Genomic DNA, 21,765 nt, shown 5'->3' on the forward strand with positions numbered 1-21,765 from the left:
CCGGCTCGGACTGCCCTGGTTAGGAAGGGAAAGCCGGGGGAATGGCACTTGGAGGGTCGTTTTCACCACCCCATCCCCTCCCCACCTCTTATCTTTAACCGAAAGTGGGGGAAATGTCTAAAAGTCAGGTCCAAAATTTAGGCTGAAATATTTGAGAGATTGATAGTTGCCAGGACATTCATTCTTTAAACTAATTTTTCGTCTGGAATTTCTTCCAGAGATGGATGATGATTCAGGGAGGACTCGGGTCAGGGCTTTGAACCCAAGAGGGGGCCTGGCGGTGAGGCGGGGGCTGCCGGCCTGTACGGGGTGCCTCTTCTGGGGTGGGAGGCTGGGATGGGGAGGCTGGGGGCCTGGAGCCAACGGGGCTCTGGAGGCCATTTTAGCTGTTTTGGTACTTAGTGTGGGGGAGCCGGGGCCATGGGCCTGACACCAGACCCTGGGTAATGCTGAGCAAGCCCAGGGTTTGCCTTGAAGGTCTGGCTATCAGTTACCCAGAATCCATGCGGCACCCCAGCCCTGCACCCTGGCTTCTCCCGGTCGACCCTACATACTACGGGGTGAGGCCTGGAGGGGTGCTCAGGCCGCCTGGTGCCCTCCCCCACCCCTGCCCCTGGAGGCTGGTGGAGATGGAACAGAAGACAACCTGCTCGGGGCTCAGGGCATTCCAACACCCGGAGCCTCGGGCCCTCTGGCTGGGTTGAGGCTGGCATCTGGGCTCTGTCCGCTCCCAACTTCCGCCTCTTGGCCTTATTCTGCTCCTGACGGGGAAACCCAGCCCCCTGTCCAGAAGGGCTCCAGGACAGCTGGCCCTGGGGTACCCTGGTCTCCTGTTCCACACTATGCCCTGGGGCATGGTGCGGGGGGGGGGGGGGGGGGAGCGGGGGGGGGGGGGGGCTGAGAAGCCGGTCCGCCCTGTGGCCCGGGAGCTTGTGAGCACTAGTGTGAGGTTCTGTGAGCCCCCAAGAGCCTGAACACCGTTAGGAGAGGGCCCCAACAGAGGAGCCCCTTCCCACCCACCCCTGCCCAGAACTATCTTTCCACGCCCTGGGCTGCTGGTACCCCCGGAGAGTCAGGCTGGAGAGTGAGGGGCTCAGATGTCTGTGTGGGGACACCAAGCACTCACCCCTGTTGGCAAACATAGGCCTGCCTGTGTACATGGGGGGGGGAGCACACAAGGGCACCCCCCCATCATGTGTCCCTGTGCCACTGGGCCACTGTGACCAGGTCTCGACGCCTGTCTCTGCTTCCGAGCTCAGTGAGTTTAGGAAAATGGCTTAAACTTTGCCTCTTTTGTTTTTGGAGGGGAGGCGCTGCCGGCCTCCTGGACCAACTCCCGGCTCCCTGCACAGGGGTCACCACGGCGGTGCTGCAGGGACTGTGTGACTGGGGTGAGAGCCCTCCTGCCCCCTCCCCACACAGTGTCTGCGCAGCTTCCTGCCCTTTGCCTCTCGGGGTTACTGCAGCCCTTAGAAGGGTGCTGACTGCAGCCCCCAGCTTGGCTCATCTGCAGCCGGAAGACGCCCACAGCCCCCAGAGGGTCAGCCAAGTGGACCTGTGCAGGGCCAGCTAGAGAAGCACACATTGTTGGCAGGAACCTCCTCCCCCCACGCCAGCCTCAGTCCTGGCCTGGAAAATGCACCCGGCAGAGCTCTGAGGGGACCATGTGGACCCTTGGAGCTCAGGACCCCAGCAGACGGCAGCCTTGGGGGAGGGGGCTGCTCTGCTCAAAGGCCCTCCACACCCAAAGGCGGGCACCCTGCAGGGGGGTTGCAGGGTTTGTTTTTACAACAGCTGGAAGATCCCAGAGTCCTTCTATTCCATGTGCAGGAAGGGCTGAAGGTATTTGTTGGCTTGTGAAGTTTAAAAAGTTCTATCTGGAGACGGAGTGAGAGCACAGCGGGTAGGGTGTTTGTCTTGCATGCGGCCCACCCAGGTTCAATCCCTGGCATCCCATATGGTCCCTGAGCACAGCCAGGAGTAATTCCTGAGTGCAGAGTGAGAAGCATGGGCATTGCCGTGTGTAACCCAAAAAGCCAAAAAAAAAAAAAAAGTTGTATCTGGGGTTCAAGAGATAGTACAGCAAGTAGGCCTTGCATGTGACTGCCCCTACTTCAATCCCAGGCACCCCTTAGGGTCCCTTAAGCACCTCCAGGAGTGATTGCTGAGTGCAGAGCCAGGAGAAGGCCCTGAGCATCACTGGATATGGCCCAAAAAACAAAAACAACGAACAGAAAAGGTTTCACCTGAAGTTCTGGGCCCAAGACTTAGGATTGGGGCATTTTCATTTCAGGAGCAGAGGAAGGGGACGCAGCGGTGAGGGGGGCGGAGGGTGAGTGTTAGGGGGAGAGAAAGCACCCGCTCTGGACGAGGGAGGTCCAGCGGACAGGCCCAGGAGACGGCTGCGTTCCCGCGGCTGCCCCTTGCTCCTCATGGCTGAGTGCTTTGTCCGAGAAGCTCCCGGAAGGCGTCCAGGCTCAGGCTGCCTGTCGGAACTGTTGCCCACAAGCTGCTGCTCCCACCGAGAGCTGGGGAGAAAAAGAGGCCCAAGGTGGCGGGAGGTGGGGTGGGGTGGGGGTTCCTGCCCCCGTCAGCCAGCTGCGAGTGGCCACAGTCCCCCTGCGATGGCCGACCCTGACGCCTGCTGCTGCCTCTCGCAGGAACCGGGTGGGCGAGTGCAGCTGCCAGGTGTCCCTGATGCTGCCCAGCGGCCCTGCCAGAGCCCTGCCATGGTGAGTGCCCCATGCGTGGCCCCACCACCCACCTTCCCCGGGCCCCTGCAGCCGGCCTGCAGCCCTGCTTGTTTGTCTCCTCCAGCCCAGCAGCCCGAGCCAAGAGGGAGAGATTGGAAGGGATGGAGGGGGAGGGAGGGACGGGGGTATTATTTTTTTTGCACACACCCTTATAAGGCTACTGCAGTCATTACCCATCTGACAGACCAACGAGCCCGCGAGTCTCTCACCAATGTTCCCTTCTATAAACACAGCCCGGCCGGCCCCCTCCCCGCACGCCTCCCTCGGGATCTGCTCTCCCTGACGCTCTTCTTACCCTGCCCCTTTTCCTCTGCTCCTTTTCCTTTCCCTCCACTGGCCGCAGGGGGAGGGAGCCCGCCAGCTGTGCAGGCCTTGGTGGTGGCCGTGGTGGTGGTGGCGTGGGTGCTGGTGGCACCGGCTATGGGAGCCTGAGGCCCGGCTGGCCAGCACGAGGGCGAGGTTGGCCCGAGGAAGAGGAGGAGGAGGAGGAGGAGGAGGAGGACGGCGAGGACGTGCGGGGGGTGCTGAGGCGGCGCGTGGAGACCCGGCAGCACACGGAGGAGGCCATCCGCCAGCAGGAGGCGGAGCAGCTGGACTTCCGTGACCTGCTGGGCAGGAAGGTGAGCACCAGGGCCCTGTCGGAGGACGAGCTCAAGGAGCTGCCGGCGGAGCAGATGGATTTCCGCGCCAACCTGCAGCGGCAGGTGAAGCCCAAGACGGTGTCCGAGGAGGAGAGGAAGGTACACGGCCCCCAGCAGGTGGACTTCCGCTCGGTCCTGGCCAAGAAGGGGACGCCCAAGACCCCTGTGCCAGAGAAGGGAGCCCCTCCCAAGCCCGCCACCCCGGACTTTCGCTCTGTGCTGGGCAATAAGAAGAAGCCAGCAGCGGAAAATGGGGGCAACAATGCAGAGGCCGTGGACGCCAAGACTGCCGAGGCCCCGAAGCCCGTGGGCAATGCCAAGCCCGCCGAGGCCCCGAAACCCGTCGGCAATGCCAAGCCTGCTGAGACCCTGAAACCTGTGGCCAACGCCAAGCCCGCTGAGACCCCGAAACCCGTGGGCAATGCCAAGCCTGCTGAAACCCCGAAACCTACGGCCAACGCCAAGCCTGAGACCCCGAAAACCGTGGGCAATGCCAAGCCCGCCGAGGCCCCAAAACCGGCTGGGAAGGAAGAGCTCAAGAAGGAAGTCAAGAATGATGTGAACTGCAAGGGCGGACGCGCCGATGCCGAGAAGCCCCCCAGTGCAGGGAAGCCCCCCGCCTTCTCAGAGAAGCTGCAGGACGTGCGCGTGGCAGAGGGCGAGAGACTGCGGCTGCAGTGCCAGGTGTCCGCCGAGCCCCCCGCCACCGTCACCTGGACCCTGAACGGAAAGACCCTCAAGACCACCAAGTTCATCATCATCTCCCAGGAAGGTAAGGAGCCCGTGGGCAGGGGTGGGCAGGGGTGGGTGGCTGCTGGGCAGGGTGCTCTGACCTGGGGGGAGGGGGTGTACTCAGCGTCTGTCTGCTGGAGGCCCCCAGCGCCCTCAGAGCCGACCTGGCCCATCCCCCACCTCCAGGCAGACACGGGCTCTGCTCACAGGCTCAGGCTTGGGGGAGCTGCCGCACGCTCTGAGCTACTCGCGCACCTCGGGGCGGATGGAGAGTGAGGCGCTCCCTTAGATCTGGGCTTGCCAACAGCCAGCATCCATCTCAGTGCCCCTAGGGGTAGCGGGGGCCGGAGCCCAGGCAGCCCCACGCTGCCCGCTGCCCGGCCGCTCGCTTCCTAATTTGGATGAGACTTTTGTTTGCTGGTATTTCACATTCTTGGGTGGTGGGGAGAAGGGGGGCTAAGCGTGCCCTCTGGGGCCCTGGGGGCTGGCGTGCTCAGAGGGGCTGTGCGGAGCAGGGAAGAGGGGCCTTTTCCCTGACCCTCCTTTAGCTCTGATGCTCTCAGGAGTCCCAAAGCCTGGTGGGTGTGTGGAGGCGGAGGGAAGCCGCAGAGCAGGCCGCGGCCCAGCGGGCCACCACCGTGCCCCCAACTGCCCCTTCCCTGGTGGGAAAGGCCCTGTCCCAGGCGGCCCTGCCCCGTGCTCTCCCTGCGTCCCTCACCCCACGGGAGGCCGCCGTGCCCGCTCTGCCCGCCACCCGCCCTTCTCCGAGCTGAGCCTGGCACTGGAGAGTCAGAGGGAGCCAGGGCCGATGACCAGGTCCAAGGAAACTGTCTCTCTCCCACCCCAGTTTGGGGGCCACACCCAGCAGTGCTCAGGGTGTACTCCTGCCGCTCTGCGCAGGGATCACTTCTGGTAGGGTTTGGGGGCCTGGTGGGTGCTGGATCGACCCCAGATCCCTCACACACAAAGCAAGCCCCTGGCCCCCAGGTATCTCTCCAGCACGAAAGTGTCTCTTTCCTGCCCAGAGGTGCCCCTCTGTCTCTTTCTGCCAGAGACCCCCAGGTTGGCAGGGCTCCAGGAGGCGTCGCCCACCCCCAGCCTCCCCCAGGAGGGGGTGCCCAGGGGCATCGGCTCCTTCGCTCTCCTGGCTCCCAGCCCCTCCTGCCTGGGAAGCCCATCTGGACTTGACTCGGTCACCTGGGATGGGCAGTGTGGGCTGCGAGGTGCCACCACTCTGGGTCTGTGTGGTGCCCGCGGCTGTCCCACGTCAGGGAAACAGATGTTGGCGCCGTCAGGAGCAGTGCCCAGAGTGGCTGGCGGCCATGCTGGGTGCCCTCTGAGCCCCCTCAGCCCCTGGAAGCCCTCCCCTCACAGCTGGGCCCACCGGGGCATGCAGCGTCCACTGGTCTGAGCGGAGGGGGCAGCGGCCTGCTCCTCCCGCCCCGCCTACAGGGGGCAGTGTGGGTGCGAAGCTGCACGCTAAAGGCTGCTGGGGGTCACGCGGGCAGCTGGAAAGAGACCGACCCGCAGGGGGAGGGATGCTGGCCCCACATCCAGCTTCTAAAAATACCCATTTCTGCATTTCGGAACGGGCGGGTGGGGAGGCGAGGGGTGGTAACTGGACCCGGGGCCCCTACATGCGAAGCGCGTATTCTCCCACCGAGCGACGCCCCCACCCCACCCACGTGTCCCAGGTATTGGCTCAGTGTCGAGAAATGAGAGAAGCTCGCCATGTGTGGCACGGGCAGCGTGGGCCAGGCCCTGTCGGAGGCCTTTGTCCCCCCCATCCAGCCCGCACTGCTGCCCCATGGCTTGTCCAGCAGACGCCCGGGGCCCTGCCCGAGCCTGCACGGCCAGGGAGTGGCACGCGGGGCCTGGAATGCGTCCCCGCAGGCCACACTCTGCCGTGTCACCTCCCGCTGGAGGCTGGTACAGTTGTGCTGTGCTGACCGAGGGCAGGGCTAGGCGCGGCAAGGCTGGCCGGCGGGGTGTGTGCTGGGGTGCCCTCGGGAAGCCCAGCGGCAGGGGGCGGGAGGCAGCCCTGACCCAGGCCTCATCATAGGAGGGAGGCGAGTGTCTCGAGTATCGGCCTGCATCGGGTCCCCTCTGCCCACCACCGGTCCCTAGAGCTTCACCCTGTAGTCACCGAGGGACCAGTGGAGAAGCAGCCCCAGGAGACCATCTCCTGTCCCCCAGTCAATCGATCGATCGATCAGTCGCTGGAGCTCAGCAGAGGGGCTCGGTGTCTGTGGGGAGCAGGGGGAGGCAGGGAGGGAGCTTGGGCTGGGGTTGCTCTGAACAGGAGGCAGGCAGGACCCCCCCCCACCCCTGCACCCCGAGGGAAGAGGGAGAGTGTCCGGGTGGGGCCTGCTCACAGCATGTCTGCACCACAGGAATGCAGCATCCCGATGCCATCCTGGGTCATGCCCAGGCTCCTCCGTGACCACCAGGGAGGACTGGAGAGACAGCTCAAGGGCCTGAGCACGTACTTAGTCCCCCAGGAACCCGGGGGTTCGATTCCCAGCATGCAGGCCTCCAGAGTACTGCCAGGGGACACCCATGAGCACGCAAGGTGGCGGGGGGAGTAGCCCCTGAGCACTGCCAGGTATCGACCCCAAAATAAAACAAAGGGGGGGATTGTGAACGATCATGGAACAAGGAGCTGAGTTCACAGAGTGCGATTCTGGGGGCTGGGGCGGGAGTTGGGTGGCATCTGTGCCCAAAGGCACGTGAGGAGCCCTCTGAAGGGGTGAGATGGGTGAGGGTTAGACCCCAGCCACTAAGTAGCCGTGAGCGCAGAGAGGAAGTGACGGGCTCAGGAAGCCAGAGCAGAAACCAGCGCCGGACTCTGGGAGCCGCAGGCAGGGGAGGAGAAGATGGAAAAGCACTGAGTGTGGGCGTCTGGCTGGCCGGGGTCACGGCCACGGTCTCCATGGAAATAAGGGAGCGGGACACGGGGGCAGCTGCAGGGAAGATGGGGGGGCATTCAATGAGACGCCCTGTCCTCGGACCCCCGCCATGCCGGGGAGCTGCGTGCGCTCAGTGCCTCTTCTGAGACGCGGCCCACCCCAGATTCCACTCAGCCTCTCATCTCTGGCCGCTGGCCCCCTGGGAGTCCATCCCTCCCCCTCCCAGGGACAGACTCAGCAGGGCCCCAGCTGCTGCTGGAAGTTTCTTTGTAGGATTCCTGGGGCTTCTCCGAGGCCTGCAACTGGAAGAGGGCTGTGGCCTGCAGACCCCTGAGGCCGGTGTCTGTCTGCCCGTCCACTGTGATTGGCACTGCCGAGATGCCCGTAGCAGCCCGCTTAGTGCATGGAGGAATGGGGGCGTGCTTCCCTGCGGAACTCCCCCACAGCTGCTGGGAACTCGGGGTGGAGAGGTGGTGTTCAGACACCTTCTGGGTCTGGCCCACCTAGAGAGCGCTGCATCCCCTGGGCGACCTCCAGCCCAGCAGGCCCGCACTCCTGAGAAACACTTTCCTCTGCACTTTCCTCTGACCGGCGCAGGCGAACAGCCTCCAGCTCGTCATGAGGACACGTGTGTGTGTGTGTGTGTGTGTGTGTGTGTGTGTGTGTGTGTGTGTGTTCACGTTCCTTTTTCATCTCTCCAGTGTGGCAGCCTGCAGAGGCCTTTCCCTGCCCTGTGTCTATCCGTGTTCTCGCGCCCAGCATCTCTGCAGCATTCAGCACCCCCAGGCCGCCCCCAGCCCCTTTCCTTGGAGAACTCATCTCCCTGAACTCTAGGTGGGGGTGATTTTGTGTTGTTTTCCTTTCCAGAGTAGGATTATCTATTCAGCCTATGGGATTAAATAGCCACGACGGATGTTCTCTGGCTGAGGTCCCCTCAGACGCCCCGTGCTGGCTTATTCTCAGAAGGGCAAATTAAAAAAAAAAAATCACTATCACTATCACTATCACTATCCTCCCATTGTTCATCGATTTGCTCGAGCGGGCCCAGTAACATTGTGAAACTTGTTACTGTGTCTGGCATATCGAATACGTCACGGGGAGCTTGCCAGGCTCTGCCGTGCGGGCGAGATACTCTCAGTAGCTTGCCGGGCTCTCCGAGAGGGGCGGAGGAATCGAACTCGGGTCGGCCATGTTGGCTGCGTGCAAGGCAAACGCCCTACCTCTGTGCTATTGCTCCCAAAAAAAAAAAAAAGGTCTTTTTGTTGTTGTTGTTGAAACTGGGACTGCATTCTAGGCTCAGGACAAGCGTTTGTAACTGGACTCGCTGGGAACCAGCATGGGGCAGGAGTGCGTGGCCCCGTGAGAGGCGTGTCTGGGTCCCGGCCACCCATCCTGCTGCATGGGGGTGTTGTGGGGGACACGGGAGATGCCAGCCCTGTGGCTCTCGGCTGACTTGCCGGAGACCCTGGCAGGGCAGTGCTGGCCTGGGGAGGGGGCAAGGGGCCCTGAGGGCAGAGTGCTCCCCCGCCATCACCCAGCCTCATACTTGGACCAGAGATAGACGGGGCTCTCCAGCCTCCTGGCTGCCCTGTGACTGGCCCCGTGCCCCCACCTCCAGCTCCAGACTCCCCACCCGGCTAAGGCTTCTCAGAAAAACGTCATGATGATGATGATGATGATGATGATGATGATGATGGTGGTGAGAACAACAGCAACAAACCCCTGGGAAACTGTTGTGCTTCTGGAGGTCAGGAAGCTGTCCCACAGGAAATACCAGACCCTTCACGCTGGCGGGCCAGCCTCCCGCCTCCTGGGCCCTCCCTGCCCTGGGGGCCAGGATGCGGGCAGCGTGCCTGAGGTGCTGCAGCCCACTTCTCCCGGGGCTCCCTGCCACCTCTGCCATCCGTGCTGTGGGCGTGTGTGGCAGAGGGCAGCTCAGGACTGAGCAGGATACCCAGGGGAGCCTGGCATCTGCTGCGGAGGCTTCACCTCCAGCCAGGAAGCACTGTAGACTGAGTCTCGGTGGGGCAGCAGAAACTGTCCCAGCCCCTCCTGCCCTCCCAGCCAAATGCTCACGTCTCCCTCTCTAGGTTCTTGGCCTCGCTCCCGTGGGCCCCTCACCCCCAGGTTGGGCTGGAGAGGCAGTAGGTCGGGCCCGGGCCTTGCGCATGGCTGACTTGAGCTGGATCCCCGGCCCCACAGAGGGTGCCCCAAGCCCCGCCAGGACTGACCCCTGAGCAGGCCAGGATTAAGCCCTGAGCACCGCCAGGTGTGCCACCAAACAAACAACAAGAACTCTGTCCAGGTGCCAGAGCAATAGGACCACAGGGAGGGCGTCTGGCCTTGCACGTGGCCACCGGGTCCAACCCCCAGCATCCCATCTGGGCCCCCGAGCCCCGCACGGGTGACCCCTGAGCATGCCGGTGTGGCCCAGAGGAAGGAAAACACCCCTCGGCCCAGCCCAAGCCTTCTGTGGGAGAGTCAGGAAGCCCGTCTTCCCGCCTCAGCCCCATGGAGGGGACCTCGAGGGGCTTCTCCAAGGAGGTGGGGTGCACGGAAGAGTGTGCGGGTGCAGTGCTCCTCGGGCCCGGGTGGGCAGAGAGCCTGCTGTGCCCTGTAGAGACGGGACTCAGGGTCAGAGAGCTGGGTGCCCTGTGAGATGGCGCTTGGGGTCAGAGGGCCGGGTGCTCCGTGAGGTGGCACTCGGGGTCAGAAAGCCAGGTGCCCTCTAAGGTGGCACTCGGGGGGTCAGAGAGCCAGGCGCCCTGTGAGATGGTGCTCGGGGTCAGAGAGCTGGGTGCCCTCTAAGGTGGCACTAGGGTTCAGAGAGCCGGGTGCCCTGTAGGTGGCGCTTGGGGTCACAGAGAGCTGGGTACCCTGTGAGATGGCACTTGGGGTCAGAGAGCCGGTGCCCTCTAAGATGTCACTTGGGACCAGAGAGCCAGGTGCCCTGTGAGGTGGCACTCAGGTCAGAAAGCTGGGTGCCCGATGAGGTGGCACTCGGGCCTGGGAGAGCGAAGCCGGCCTGCGGCCCTCCCGCCCCTGGGCTCGGGCAGAGTTCCACAGCCCCTCTCTCTGGACACCCTTACTTGTTGGTCTGCCGCGACCTGTCCAAAGGGGCCGGGGCTGGTTTTAGGTGCCCCCCCCCAACCCTTTCTGGCTTGCAGCTCCAGACAACTGTGAGGCTTCCACTCTGCAGTTGCCCAGCACTCTGGGTAGGGGACTGGGGAGGACGTGTCTCACTCACGCTGCTATCCCTCTGCCTGGCCACAGCTGGCCTGTCCCCACACCAGGGGAGTCCCCTCGAGAAGGAGCAGTCAGGGGATAAAGTGAGGCTAGGGACTGGAGCGGTAGCGCAGCGGGGAGGGCGTTTGCCTTGCATGTGGCTGACCTGGGTTTGATCCCTGGCATCCCATATGGTCCCCTGGGCACCGCCAGGAGTGATTCCCGAGCACAGAGCCAGGAGTAACCCCTGAGCATCGCCAGGTTGATCCAAAAAGCAAAATAAATAAATAAAAATAAAAAAGGCAGGGACATGCCCAGCCTGATGCTCTTCCCCCAGTGGCCAGAAGAGGGTGTTTGGGTTAAGGGAGGCCCCAGGTAGGTCTGTGGAGGATGAAGGCCAGTCCTGGGGCCCCTTTCTGGGGGACCTGGAGATCTTGCTCGGATGGGCGAGAGAGACCCTGGGTGCAGCTTGGCAGGCAGGAGGCCTGAGCTCCATCCGTAGCAGCTCGGCCCAAGGGGCAGCCCAGGCACAGAGCAGGGCACTGCTTTGGCCCTGCCAGGCATGGCCCAAACTGAGGTGAAGGCAAAAGATCCGGCCCTGGGGAGCAGCCTCAGGTGCCCGGTGTCGGCCAAACCTCTCACCTTCAACACCAGCGCCGTCTCAGGTCCCCTGGCGAATGCCTCTCACCCTTCCAACAGCTTCCGGGCGCCAGTGCCCTGCAGTCCCCTCTGTCCCCTGTCAGGGTGGCTCCTGGGTCTCCTTATGGAAGCTGGGCAGTGTCCCTTCGCCTGCCCACCCTCTCTCCCTGCCACCAGTGACCTGGCCGCTGGCCACTGCCACCTCCAGTCAACGGCCACACTGCAGAGGCAGAGTCCCCCATCCCCAGTGTGTCCCCTTGGGAGAGCTCAAAGCAAGAGAGGGACAGGTAGGAGTATGTGGGGTCCCTGGGCTTGGCCTTGGGGGCCTTGATGGCTGCTGCCCACATGCCTCTGGCTTCCAGCCCCTGCAACTGCCCCCGGCCTGCTCCAGGCGGACACTGTCCCCGGCTCGCTCCACTCAGGTGTGCTTCTTCCTGCCCAGGCTCCCTGTGCTCCGTGTCCATCGAGAAGGCGCTGCCCGAGGACAAAGGCGTGTACAAGTGCGTGGCCAAGAATGCCGCCGGCCAGGCCGAGTGCTCCTGCCAGGTCACCGTGGACGGTAGGTACCCACTTCCCCGCATCCCCCGTTCTGCTCACCCCGAACCACAGCCCACCCTGACCCCACAGACTGCCCCGCCCCCCAAGGCAAGTACAAGCACAGAAAGAGAACAAGGCAAGGGGAAAGCTCCCCGTGTCTTAGAGCCCAGCTGAAGGAGGGCCCCCCAGCACCCCCATCTCTGCCAGGCTTGAAGCCTGGGCGCCACACCGAGGGGAAGACACTCCCACAGGAAGGCGAGTGCGCTGGGGCAGCCTCAGCACAGACGCTGCTGGCACCGGAGAGGCAGGGAGCAGAGGGCCCCGCGGTGAGTTGGGGCTTCTCCCAGGAGATGCTTGAGAGAGAGGTACCTGGGGGGGGGGGGAGTTAGGGCGCCCCACAGGGAGGAGCTGTCACTGGCCCCTGGACATGGGCACTGCCCTGGTGGCTCAGCTCTCCGGCTGCCTTGTGCAGTTTGTTTATTGGGGTGCTCAGGGGTCACTCCTGGCTCTGTGCTCAGGGATCACTCCTGGTGGGCTCTGAGGCCGCTGTGGGGTACCAAGGAGGGAGCCAGGCATGTGCCCTAGCCTGCACTGCCTCGCCCATCCCCCTCCCTGTTGGGCGTCAGGATCAGACGCCAGGAAGCTGAACTGCTTGGTGATGGCCAGGGGTCGCCCTTTGTGTCCTGAAAAGTCAGGCTCCCCCTGAGCTTCCGTGGCACTCGGGATCCAAGGCAGCCCCAGCCCTCCCAGGCCTCCCTTAGTATCTGCTGGAGTGTCCCTGGAACTCCCAACTCATGACTGTCACTGACCTGAAGCACTAGTGTCCAAATAAGGAGCCGGGAGGCCAGCACCGCTGTGCTCCTGCCTGAGTCCTCCCCCTGTGTCCCTGCTCAGCTGTGGCACCTTTGTCCCCAGGATGGGTTTTACCGTCTGATTTCCTCATCACTGACCCATGGGGGGAAGCAGATCTTATAAAGAAAAACAACACACACCGTGTCAGCACGTGGGAAATGGCCGCAATCGACAGTGAAGCTGAAATTGGGCGTGTGTGCGTGCGTGTGTGTTAACGAGATTGTGTGCGTGTATGTGAGAGATTGTGTGCATGTGTGTATGAGAGATTGTGTGTGTGTTTGAGAGAGAGAGGGAGAGAGAGTGTGGGGGGGGAGAGAGAGAGAGAGAGAGAGAGAGAGAGAGAGAGAGAGAGAGAGTGAGTGTGTGTGTTCTGGGAATGCCTGTGTCCCAGAGGCTCAGGTGCTCAGGGGGCAGGTGTGATGGGCCAGCAAGCATGAGGGGTTGGAAGCTCTGCAAGGACCAAGCTGCTGCCCACTGCCCACTGCCCCTGGTGTGGCTGGGCTCCAGCATTTTCCAGCTGCAGGCACTGAGTCCTGACCCAGAGTGTCAGGACCTGACTGGGGCCTGTCTCAGGCAGCTGGGTGAACCCCATGCCCACACGCTGAGGAGGCCGACTGCTGAAGGCCTGGGCCATCGTGTGCCCCCTTGTCTGCAAACTACCAGCACCTTGTAGAGAAGCAGCAATTGGTTTGTTTTCAAAACCAAACTTGTTCAAAGTATAGTTTTCCTTTTTTCTACTGAACAGCTTGGGGATTCTTTTGCTATTATTTTGTGTTTCTTGTTGTTACCGAGCTACTCCCAGCAGAGCAAGAGGGGCAGAGTTTCTCATGAGGGCTCCACATGTGCTTTCTTCCTCAGGGGTGGGGGGTCTCTTTTCTGGACTTCCCCTTCCATCCAGGGGTCTGTGTTGCGGTACTTGGTAGAGTCACCTGCTCCGCTCACCTGCCGACCATCCGTGTCACCTCTAGCTGCTTCCAAGGCGCTGCAGGGCTGGCCTCTGGCTGCCAAGGACAAGAGCTGAGGGGCTGACTCGGCTCAGATGTTGTTTGGTTGGTCGCAGCCGCCTTTCACTTTGTCCAAGAGGAAAAGGGCCGGCCGCGTGCCCCACCCTCTGGCTGCCTCTTCTCAACACCCTCTGCCCTCCAGGGCTCATCAGGGCCCACAAGTGGCGGCTGCTTCCACTTGAAGCGTGATTAGCTCCTGGCAAGCTGCAAGCCAGTGCCCCGCCAGTCCCTTTCAGCACCTCGTCCTCCCCTCTGCGCCTCTCAGCTGGGTGAAGAGGGAGCCTGTCCTCACTCTGTCCCCCACCGGCCTCTGCTCCCCCTCTTCCCCAAGGCAACAGCACTCAGATCCCAGCGGACTTAGGTGCTCTTGGAAACCAGAGGCAGAGTCCTGTGCTTGCACATCAGAGCCCCGAGGAGCTGGTTTGTGGGTGTTTGGTTTGGATTTGGGGTTTGTTTGGGGGCCACACCCCGCGGTGCTCGAGGCTTACTCCTGGAAGGCTCTGGGTTCAGGGATCACCCTGGAGGTGCTCAGGGGACCAGCACAGTCCACAGTTCTCAAGCAAACCCTCAGATGAGTCAGGAACTAAAACACTGAAGAAGTCCTTGCCCCGAGACAAGTCCTGCCTGCATGTTCCAGCCCAGTCACCCCATGGCTTCTGATCTCTCTCTCTCTCTCTCTCTCTCTCTCTCTCTCTCTCTCTCTCTCTCTGCAACTGTCACCTCCCAGCCGCACCCCACCATGGACAGGAAGCACTGCTCAGGCTGGCTCCTCTCCCCAGGCCCCTGGGCCTGTGTGGCCTTGGCCCCAACAGTCCCTCTGGGTCAGACCCCACACGCACCCCACACACACACACCTGTCAGGCTGTGGCTCTCCAGCTTCTGGGTGTTGGCGCACTCACCAGCAGGCAACAGAAGGGGTTCTCTGCGCATAGCATGGCTGGTGTGGGGCCGAACCCGTGGGTGCTGCTCCCCAAGAACAGGGTCCCTCACATATGTCCTATTTCCGGCTGCAGAGGGAGGCTGGCAGCCCCAGGGGGCATGACACGGCAGAGGCGTGTCTGAAAACTGACCTGGAACAGAGAGCCGGAGGGAGGACAGCCCGAGCACTGAGGGGCCGTCAGAGTGTGTGGGGAGCACGCACAGGTGGGGCCGTGAGACCCCGGGGTTGAACACGGCCATTTGCGTGGATGCTCCTAAGAGCCGGGAAGAGGCAGAGTCTGACGAGAAGGGGGCAGGACCTGGCGACACGCTGCAGACGTCTGAGAAGGAGACAGAGAAGGACTGACCCCAGGGGGATAGGAGGGGCCCACCAGAGGCGTGTCCCAGAAGCCAGATCAGGGCCCTTTCCTAGCAGAAAGGCAGGACGGGCCGTGCGCGTGTGCTGGAGGCTGTTGCCAGGGAGAGTGGGGTGTGCCCGCGCCTTGGCCGCGGGGTACGGTGGCACGGAAGTTAGGGCTGCTGCGATAAGGGGTGTCAGGGGCCATGGGGGGACGGAGAAGGGCAAGGGCGCGGCTGTGGGACGCTGAGAAGGCTGTTCACTGTCTGGGTGGGCCCTGCAGACTGAGCCGCGGTGTGCAGGGTGCTGAGTGCGCCTTCTGCCGCTGCTGCCTTTGTCTGCCCGTCCCTAAGCCCCCACGGTCCCGTTTCTCACAGTGTCACAGGCAGCCCCTCAGCTTCACTGGGTTCAACGAGAGGAGATAGCGGGGGGGGGGGGGGGGGGGGAGGGCGGGTGTGTTTCTTCATCCAGGCTCTGGGATTTGGGAAGCTGTTGATTTCGGGCCGAGTGCTCCAACCCCAGCCCCGGTGACCCAGGTTCCCGCCCGCCCTCACCCCCACGCCCCCCTTAGCAAACTCTGTTGTTATAATTTGCTTCATAGAGTTTGATCGCGTGCTCACAGCAGTGTCTCGACGTTTATGGTTCTGAGACACACACTTGCTTCTCCAAACCACTGAGATGTCCGCGCCCTGGCTCCCTGCCCTGCCCCCCCCCCCGGCACTCCTATTCCTGTGCTCTAGCACCAAGACTTGGCCGCTGGGAAGAGCTGGTGCTGTAGCCCTGAAGCCCTTGCGGGGGCGGATGTCCTGGTCCCACCCAAAGCCAGCGTCTGACTTGGGGCTGGCGCACTGCACATCGCTGCTCTGCCGGCTGCTGTTCTTGCGGTTTTCCTGGCGAGGAGGAGGGTCGGGCTCAAAGTCCAGGGACTGTGTAAGGCCCCCCGGAGTTCAGTGTGGAGCTGTTCCTGACCTGGCTGGTGTGGGAGCAGAATCAGCCCCCCGCATCAGCTGGATGGGAGTGGGAGGAAGAACACCCTCCAGTGGGTGCAGCACTGATCATGTAAGGACACTTTCTCCTCCGTTGAGACCCCCGCAGCCCACCCCACCCATCTTCCCCACGCATTTAAAGGGGCTGCACACAGCCCCAGGCTCGGGTCTGGAAACGGAGTCCAGCTCTCTCCCAAGCAGATGGGAGCAGCCAGCCAGCAGACAAGCTGCCCCCGCACCATCACGGCTCTTACGCTCATCTGGGGGCAGCCGTGCGTGCCACGCTAGCTGGTTCTGGTTAGGCACACAGGCTCCTGGCCCACTCGGCTGTGGCTGTCACGGAGGCTAGTGGCTCGCTCTGCGTCCCTGCAGCCCCGTGCCGCGGTACAGCCCGCAAATAGGGAAGCACAGCTGTGGAGGGAAGGTAGACTCCAGATTTGGGGTGGGGGAGGTTGGTACGGGGCCCTGCCTTCACAGGGAGAGCGAGGCCCTTTCCTTACAGGGAGACAGATAGGAAGGGAGGGACTCTCTGAAACAACCCTCCAGGTCGCGCTCAGGAAAGCCCCGCCCCCAGGCACAGGGCAGGTGCAGAGCCAGAGAAGCCTGCAGAAGGGCCCTCGGGAGGGTTCTCTGCGGTGGAGCATTTTCTGTTGCATTTGGTTTTGAGCCTTTTTAAGCAGCTTTGGGATGGCGAGACGGCTCGAGGGACTGGAGCATGCACTTTGCATGTTAGGAGCCACAGGGTTAGTCTCCTGGACCTCATGCCCCACCCAGCACCTCCAGGAGTGCGTGTGAGTGCGTGTGTGCGTGTGTGCATGAGTGGGTGTGAGTGTGAGTATGCATGCGTGTATGCGTAAGTGTATGTGTGAGTGTGTATATGTGTGCATGTGTAAATGTGTGTGAGTGCGTATGTGTGTGTAAATATGTGAGTATATATGTGTGAGTGCGTGTGCATGTGTTTGTGGGGGGTGCATGTGAGTGTGCATATGTAGGTGTGTGAGTGTGTGTGCATGTGTGTGAGTTCATGTGAGTGTGCGTATGTATATGTATGAGTGTGGGGGAATGCGTGTGAGTGTGTGAGTGCATGAGTGTGTGTGAGTATATATATGTTTGCGAGTGCATGTATGTATGTGTGCATATGTGTGTGAATGTGTGTGTGCGTGTGTGTGCATGTGTGAACATGTGTGAGTGTGAGTTCATGTGTGAGTGCACATGCGTGTATGAAAGTGTATGTGAGTGTGAGTACATTTGTATGTGAGTGTGTATGCATGTGTGAGTGTATATGAGTGTGTGAGTTCATGTGAATGTGAGTGTGTATAAGTGCGTGTGCGAGTGCATGTGTGTGCATGTGTGTTATGAGTTCATGTGAGTGTGTGAGAGTGTATGTGTGTGAGTGTGTATGAGTGTGAGTGCATGTGTGTGAGTGCGTGTTTGTGAGTACATGTGCGTGAATGTGTGTGTGCGCGCGCGCGAGAGAGAGAGAGAGAGAGCCACTCTAAAGGCCTTGCAAGGCAAGATGTGTCCGGCTTGCACTGTGGTGCGCACGTCCCCTGCTGTCCGGCACGGCCAGGAGTAGCTCTGAGCCTCCAGCCCTGGCGCTGCCAGCCGGGGGAGAGGGACAGGGCAGGGTGAGCTGCCACGGGCGCCCGTCCAGAATCCGGGGCTAAAGACGCGTCCAGACTCAGGCTCACCCACAGCCCCCTGAGGCCCTAATATCAGAGGTCACTCACACACACACACACACGCACACACACAGAGTCACACACACTCACACACTCTCACATTCGTACTTATAGTCACACACATTTTTTCACACACCCAAACACCCACATTCTGACACTCACACACAAGCCGAAACACACGTATCCACACAGACACGCCCATACACATTCATATATTCAAACATACATACAAGCACACACACAAACATATGCTTACACGCACTCGCATACACACAATTACACACACATTCATGCCCACAGAGTCACACACATTTTCATACACGCACACGTACACACACGTACATACATGCAGCCACCTGCACACCTACACACACAGGCGCAAACACACCTGTTCATGTCCACTCACACACATCCTGAGCTCCCACACACTCCATACACATCCACACACACCCACACCCATTCGCACAGACACACACTCACACTCAACAGAGCCGCCGAGCCAAGCCGGGGGTTCAGCCGAGCGTCTGTGGAGCTCACCTGTGCCCAGCCGCCGTGGCAGGGCTGCGCGGAGGCGAGCGCCCTGGTTCAGGTGCTCCCCTGCGCTGAGGTGAGACCCGTGCAGAGAGGCAGAGGTCTGAGGCGTGTCCTGTGCCGGAGAAAGACCCAGTGCCTGGGAAAAGCCCAGTGTGGGAAAAGAACACCCCCCGTCCCATGAACTGCCTCCTCCCCGCCCATGTCCCCGGGACTCTGGTGTGTGTGGGGGGCGGGGGGGGGCAGGCAGGATCTGGGCAGTGCTGGCTACCCTGACTCTGGCACGTAGGAAGGGACCGGAGGGGGAGTCGCAGCGATGGGGGAATGAGGGCAGGGCAGGGTGCAGGTTGGCCTGAGCTCACCCCTCAGCCATCCCACCTGAGACAGGTGAGCGTGCCGGCCCATGGCCCACGGGCTGGAGACCTGCACCCCACAGCCGGGCTGGGGCGTCACTGGCACAGGCAGTCCCTGCACTTGAGTAGGCAGCAGATGCCCGGTCTAGAAGGAGAAATAGCTCGGGGAGCCTCGGGCCCAGCCTCAGCCCAGCTGCCCTGCCCCCTCCGTGGAGGCCCTTCCCCCTCCCACCCTAGGCCACAAGAATGCCATGAAGCCTGCTGGAAAGTCCCAGCCGCTTCCTCCCCTCTCAGGCACAGGAAAGGGCCAGCGGAAGGGGCTCCTGGCCTGCCGGAGGCCTCGCCCCCAGAGGGTGCGGGGGTGGGAAGGAATGGCAGGGGGACCCGCCGCAGGCCTCCGATGCTGGTCTTCTCCCCGGCACTGACTGAAGTCCTTCCCCTCCCCCAGCCCCCACCAGCGCCCTGCTCTCTGCCACCCTGAGAAGGTAGGGGCCCCCAATGGGTACTCCCCCCTCGGCAAGATCGGAGCAAGAGGAGGGTGGAGGGGAGGCCTGTGGCGTCGTGTGCTCCTTACTCAGTGCTCCTGGCTCCCCAGGGACTAAAAGGAGGCACAGGTCTGTTGTGGGAGGGTCGCGGAAGCCCCCGCGGTGGGTCCAGGCTCAGTGTGAGGCTGAAACCTGCCAGCCACCTGCCCTTTGTCTGCTCTGAGGCCTGTGGATGCCTGAATTTTGCGAACCCCCCTCAGACCATGAGCCCCCGACTAGTTCACAGAGCAGAAGCAACACGTATTTTGCTTGTGGGAGCCCCCGGTTCAGTCCCCGGCACCACATGGCCCCTGAGCACTGCTGGGAGCACGGCCTGAGTAAGTGCCAGGTATGACCCAAAAAAATAAGAAAGGGAGAAAAGAGAGAGGGAGGGAGGGAGGGAGGGAGGGAGGGAGGGAAGGAAGGAAGGAAGAAAGAAAGAAAGAAAGAAAGAAAGAAAGAAAGAAAGAAAGATCGAGAAAGACAGAGACAGACCGAGGTCACTGTCCCCACCTGGCTCTACATAAGAGCTCTCCCCACAGAGCTCAGGTTCAGGGAAACCAGGGCCCTTCTCCAAGTGAGTCCAGACCCAATAACGAAGAGGCTGGGCTGAGCGGAGGGCACTGTTCCTCCCTCTCACAGTGGAAGCCAAGTGCCCACCACTTCCAGGGCCCATCCTGCTCTCTGCACCTGGCCTAGAAGGCCTGGGAGCAAGCATGCTCCTTCTTTGGTGCTCCGCTGGGAGAGGACGCCTGTGATTTCAGCTGAGGAGGATGGGTTGGCGAGACCCCGGCACCTGTTCCCCGGGCCGCCTGCTGATGGCCTGACCATTCTGTTGCAGATGCTCCCGCCAGCGAGAATGCCAAGGCCCCCGAGATGAAGGCCAGGCGGCCCAAGAGCTCTCTTCCTCCAGTGCTGGGAACAGAAGGTGAGTACTCGCCTGGCGGCCCCGTGACTACAGAGCCCACTTCCCCCTGAACGGCTCCTCGCTGCCTGACCCTCCTGCCCCAGAGCCCCTTGACGTCCTGTGGCTGAGCGCAATGGGGCCTCCCCTCCATGCCACCCTCTGCCCTTCATCCTGGTCTCACCAAGTGTGCCAGCTCCCCCTCTCCCTCCCCTACAGGGGACTTTTTTTGTTTGTTTTGTTTTTGTTTGGGGACCACACCCGGCGGTGAACAGGGGTTACTCCAGGCTCCGCACTCAGTAATTCCTCCAACTGGCACTCCTCTGGGGACCGTATGGGATGCTGGGAATCGAACCCGGGCCTGCCGGCTGCGAGGCAAATGCCCCGGGTAACCTTTCTGAGCTGGGCTCCGATCTCCCCTGTCAGGGCTCCCCCTGTCCCCAGAGCCCGCCCATCTCCCTCCGCCACGCCAGTCACCCCGGCCACGCGTGTGCACATGTCCCATAGGTGGCTGGCCCCATCTCTCCTCCCGAGCACGTCACCCGTGGGCGCACCTGGCCACCTGTGTGCTCGCTCTTGGCTCCCACTGGCTCCACCTGCCTGTCCCGTGTCCCTGTCAGCTCCCAGCGACCCAGCTCCTCCCTCTCTGGCTGGCTTCCCCCCACCCCCACCCCACCCCCGTGTCATGTGAGGTGGGGTGAGGTGTCTGTGCTGTCCCCAAGGGCCTTGCCTGGGTCTCCTCACCCGGGATAGTGAGAGAGAGGAGAGTGAGGGGAGGTGCCTGCCTAAGCCGGCCCACTCCCCCCATCCAGCGGCTCTCGCTCCCTGCTGGACACAGCACCTGGGGGCCAGGAGGCTCTCACGTTCTCCCAAGTTAGCCAAGTATCTTACATGATTGCGAGAAACAATCAACTTTTCTAGGTCAAAGAGCATGTGCTCTATGTTAAGATATTCATCTTTATACCAACGAAGTTGTGAAATTTAACCTGAATGTGTGTTTGCACAGATAATGGGTACAGAGTCGCAGACAGGACAGGAGGTAATGCATATGCCATCCATCCCCCAGCACCACATGGTCCCCTGAGTACTGCCAAGAGCAACTCCCAAGTGTTACTGATCAGGACCTAACCTCTTTCTTCTTCAAAAATAACAATAACAAGGGCCGGAGTGATAGTCCAGTTGGGAGGGCGTTTGCTTGCACATGGTCAACCTGGGTTCAGTCCCCGGCGTCCCACATGGTCCCCCGAGCTACTCCAGGAGTAATTCCTGAGTCCAGAGCCAGGAGTAACCCCTGAGCATCGCTGGGTGTGACACACAAAAAAATAAGTAACAATAGCAACAATAATAATGATGCGGAGACAGAGAAATTGTGTCCCAGAGAAGGGGCCAGGTAGCCAGGGGTGCTAATGCAGCCGTGCCCTAGTGCAGCCCTGGCATGCCCTGCTGATTAATTACTGCTCTAAGTTGTTAGAACTATCCTTGGAACCAGCCCCCCGATTTTAACAGAAGGTATAGATTTTGACATCCCCAAGCACTTTCCTCTATTCAGAAAGACCACAACGAGCATGACCCGTTTGAAGAAAAGAATTTAGCGGATTGATTCCAAGACTGCTTCCCGCTCCAAGGCGGACTTTGTGGCTCTGGCTCTCCTCTCTTCCGCTTGATCATCTGAGTGATGCCCCCTAGCAGCCGCCCACCTGGCATGCCCAGCCCTGAGGATGTCAGTCAGAGAGGGGTGGTCATGTCTCAGGGCTCCCGGCCGAGCATGGAGGACATCTCCTATGTCGTTGGTATTACCTAAATAATTTGAAGAAAGGCCGACTAAGAACAGATCAAGACTATTACTTTCCTAAAAGGTTGCGGGGTCCCCCCTCTGTTTTCAGAAGAAACTGTGGGGTCCTCGAGGAGATGTGGTGGCTGAGAGCTGGGGCCTGGCCTGGCTGGCCACCTCCCGGAGCTGTGCTGTGAGGACCCCGGCCACTCAAGCTCTGGTCCCTGCATCCCAGCCAGGCTGGGGGCGTCAGGTGGGCAGAGGACAGAGAGGGAGACAGTGGGCTAGCACAGCACCTGGTGGGGTTCCCTCACAGCCCCTAGAGTTGTCCCTCTCTGGCTTAAAGGCCCTGCAGCCCCAGGTCTGCGTGGGCAGCCCCAGAGCCGGAAGCCTTGGACATCAGGGGTCGCCCTGCCAGCCTCTGCTAAGTGTGGAACCACCTAGAG

The 21,765-nt window shown here is 61.6% G+C and overlaps 1 protein-coding gene across 1 annotated transcript in view; it reads left to right on the forward strand.

Moving 5' to 3' along the window:
• Positions 1 to 21,765, forward strand: part of MYLK (myosin light chain kinase) — a 206,873-nt gene that overhangs the window by 121,299 nt on the left and 63,809 nt on the right. Inside the window, 4 exon segments of the mRNA XM_056127583.1 lie at positions 2,661 to 2,732; positions 3,097 to 4,166; positions 11,342 to 11,458; positions 19,486 to 19,572. Of these exon segments, the coding sequence (XP_055983558.1) occupies positions 2,661 to 2,732; positions 3,097 to 4,166; positions 11,342 to 11,458; positions 19,486 to 19,572 (1,346 nt within the window).

The sequence above is a fragment of the Sorex fumeus genome, unplaced genomic scaffold (assembly GCF_029834395.1).
Source record: "Sorex fumeus unplaced genomic scaffold, SorFum_2.1 ptg000063l, whole genome shotgun sequence".
Taxonomy (NCBI): Eukaryota; Metazoa; Chordata; class Mammalia; order Eulipotyphla; family Soricidae; genus Sorex; species Sorex fumeus.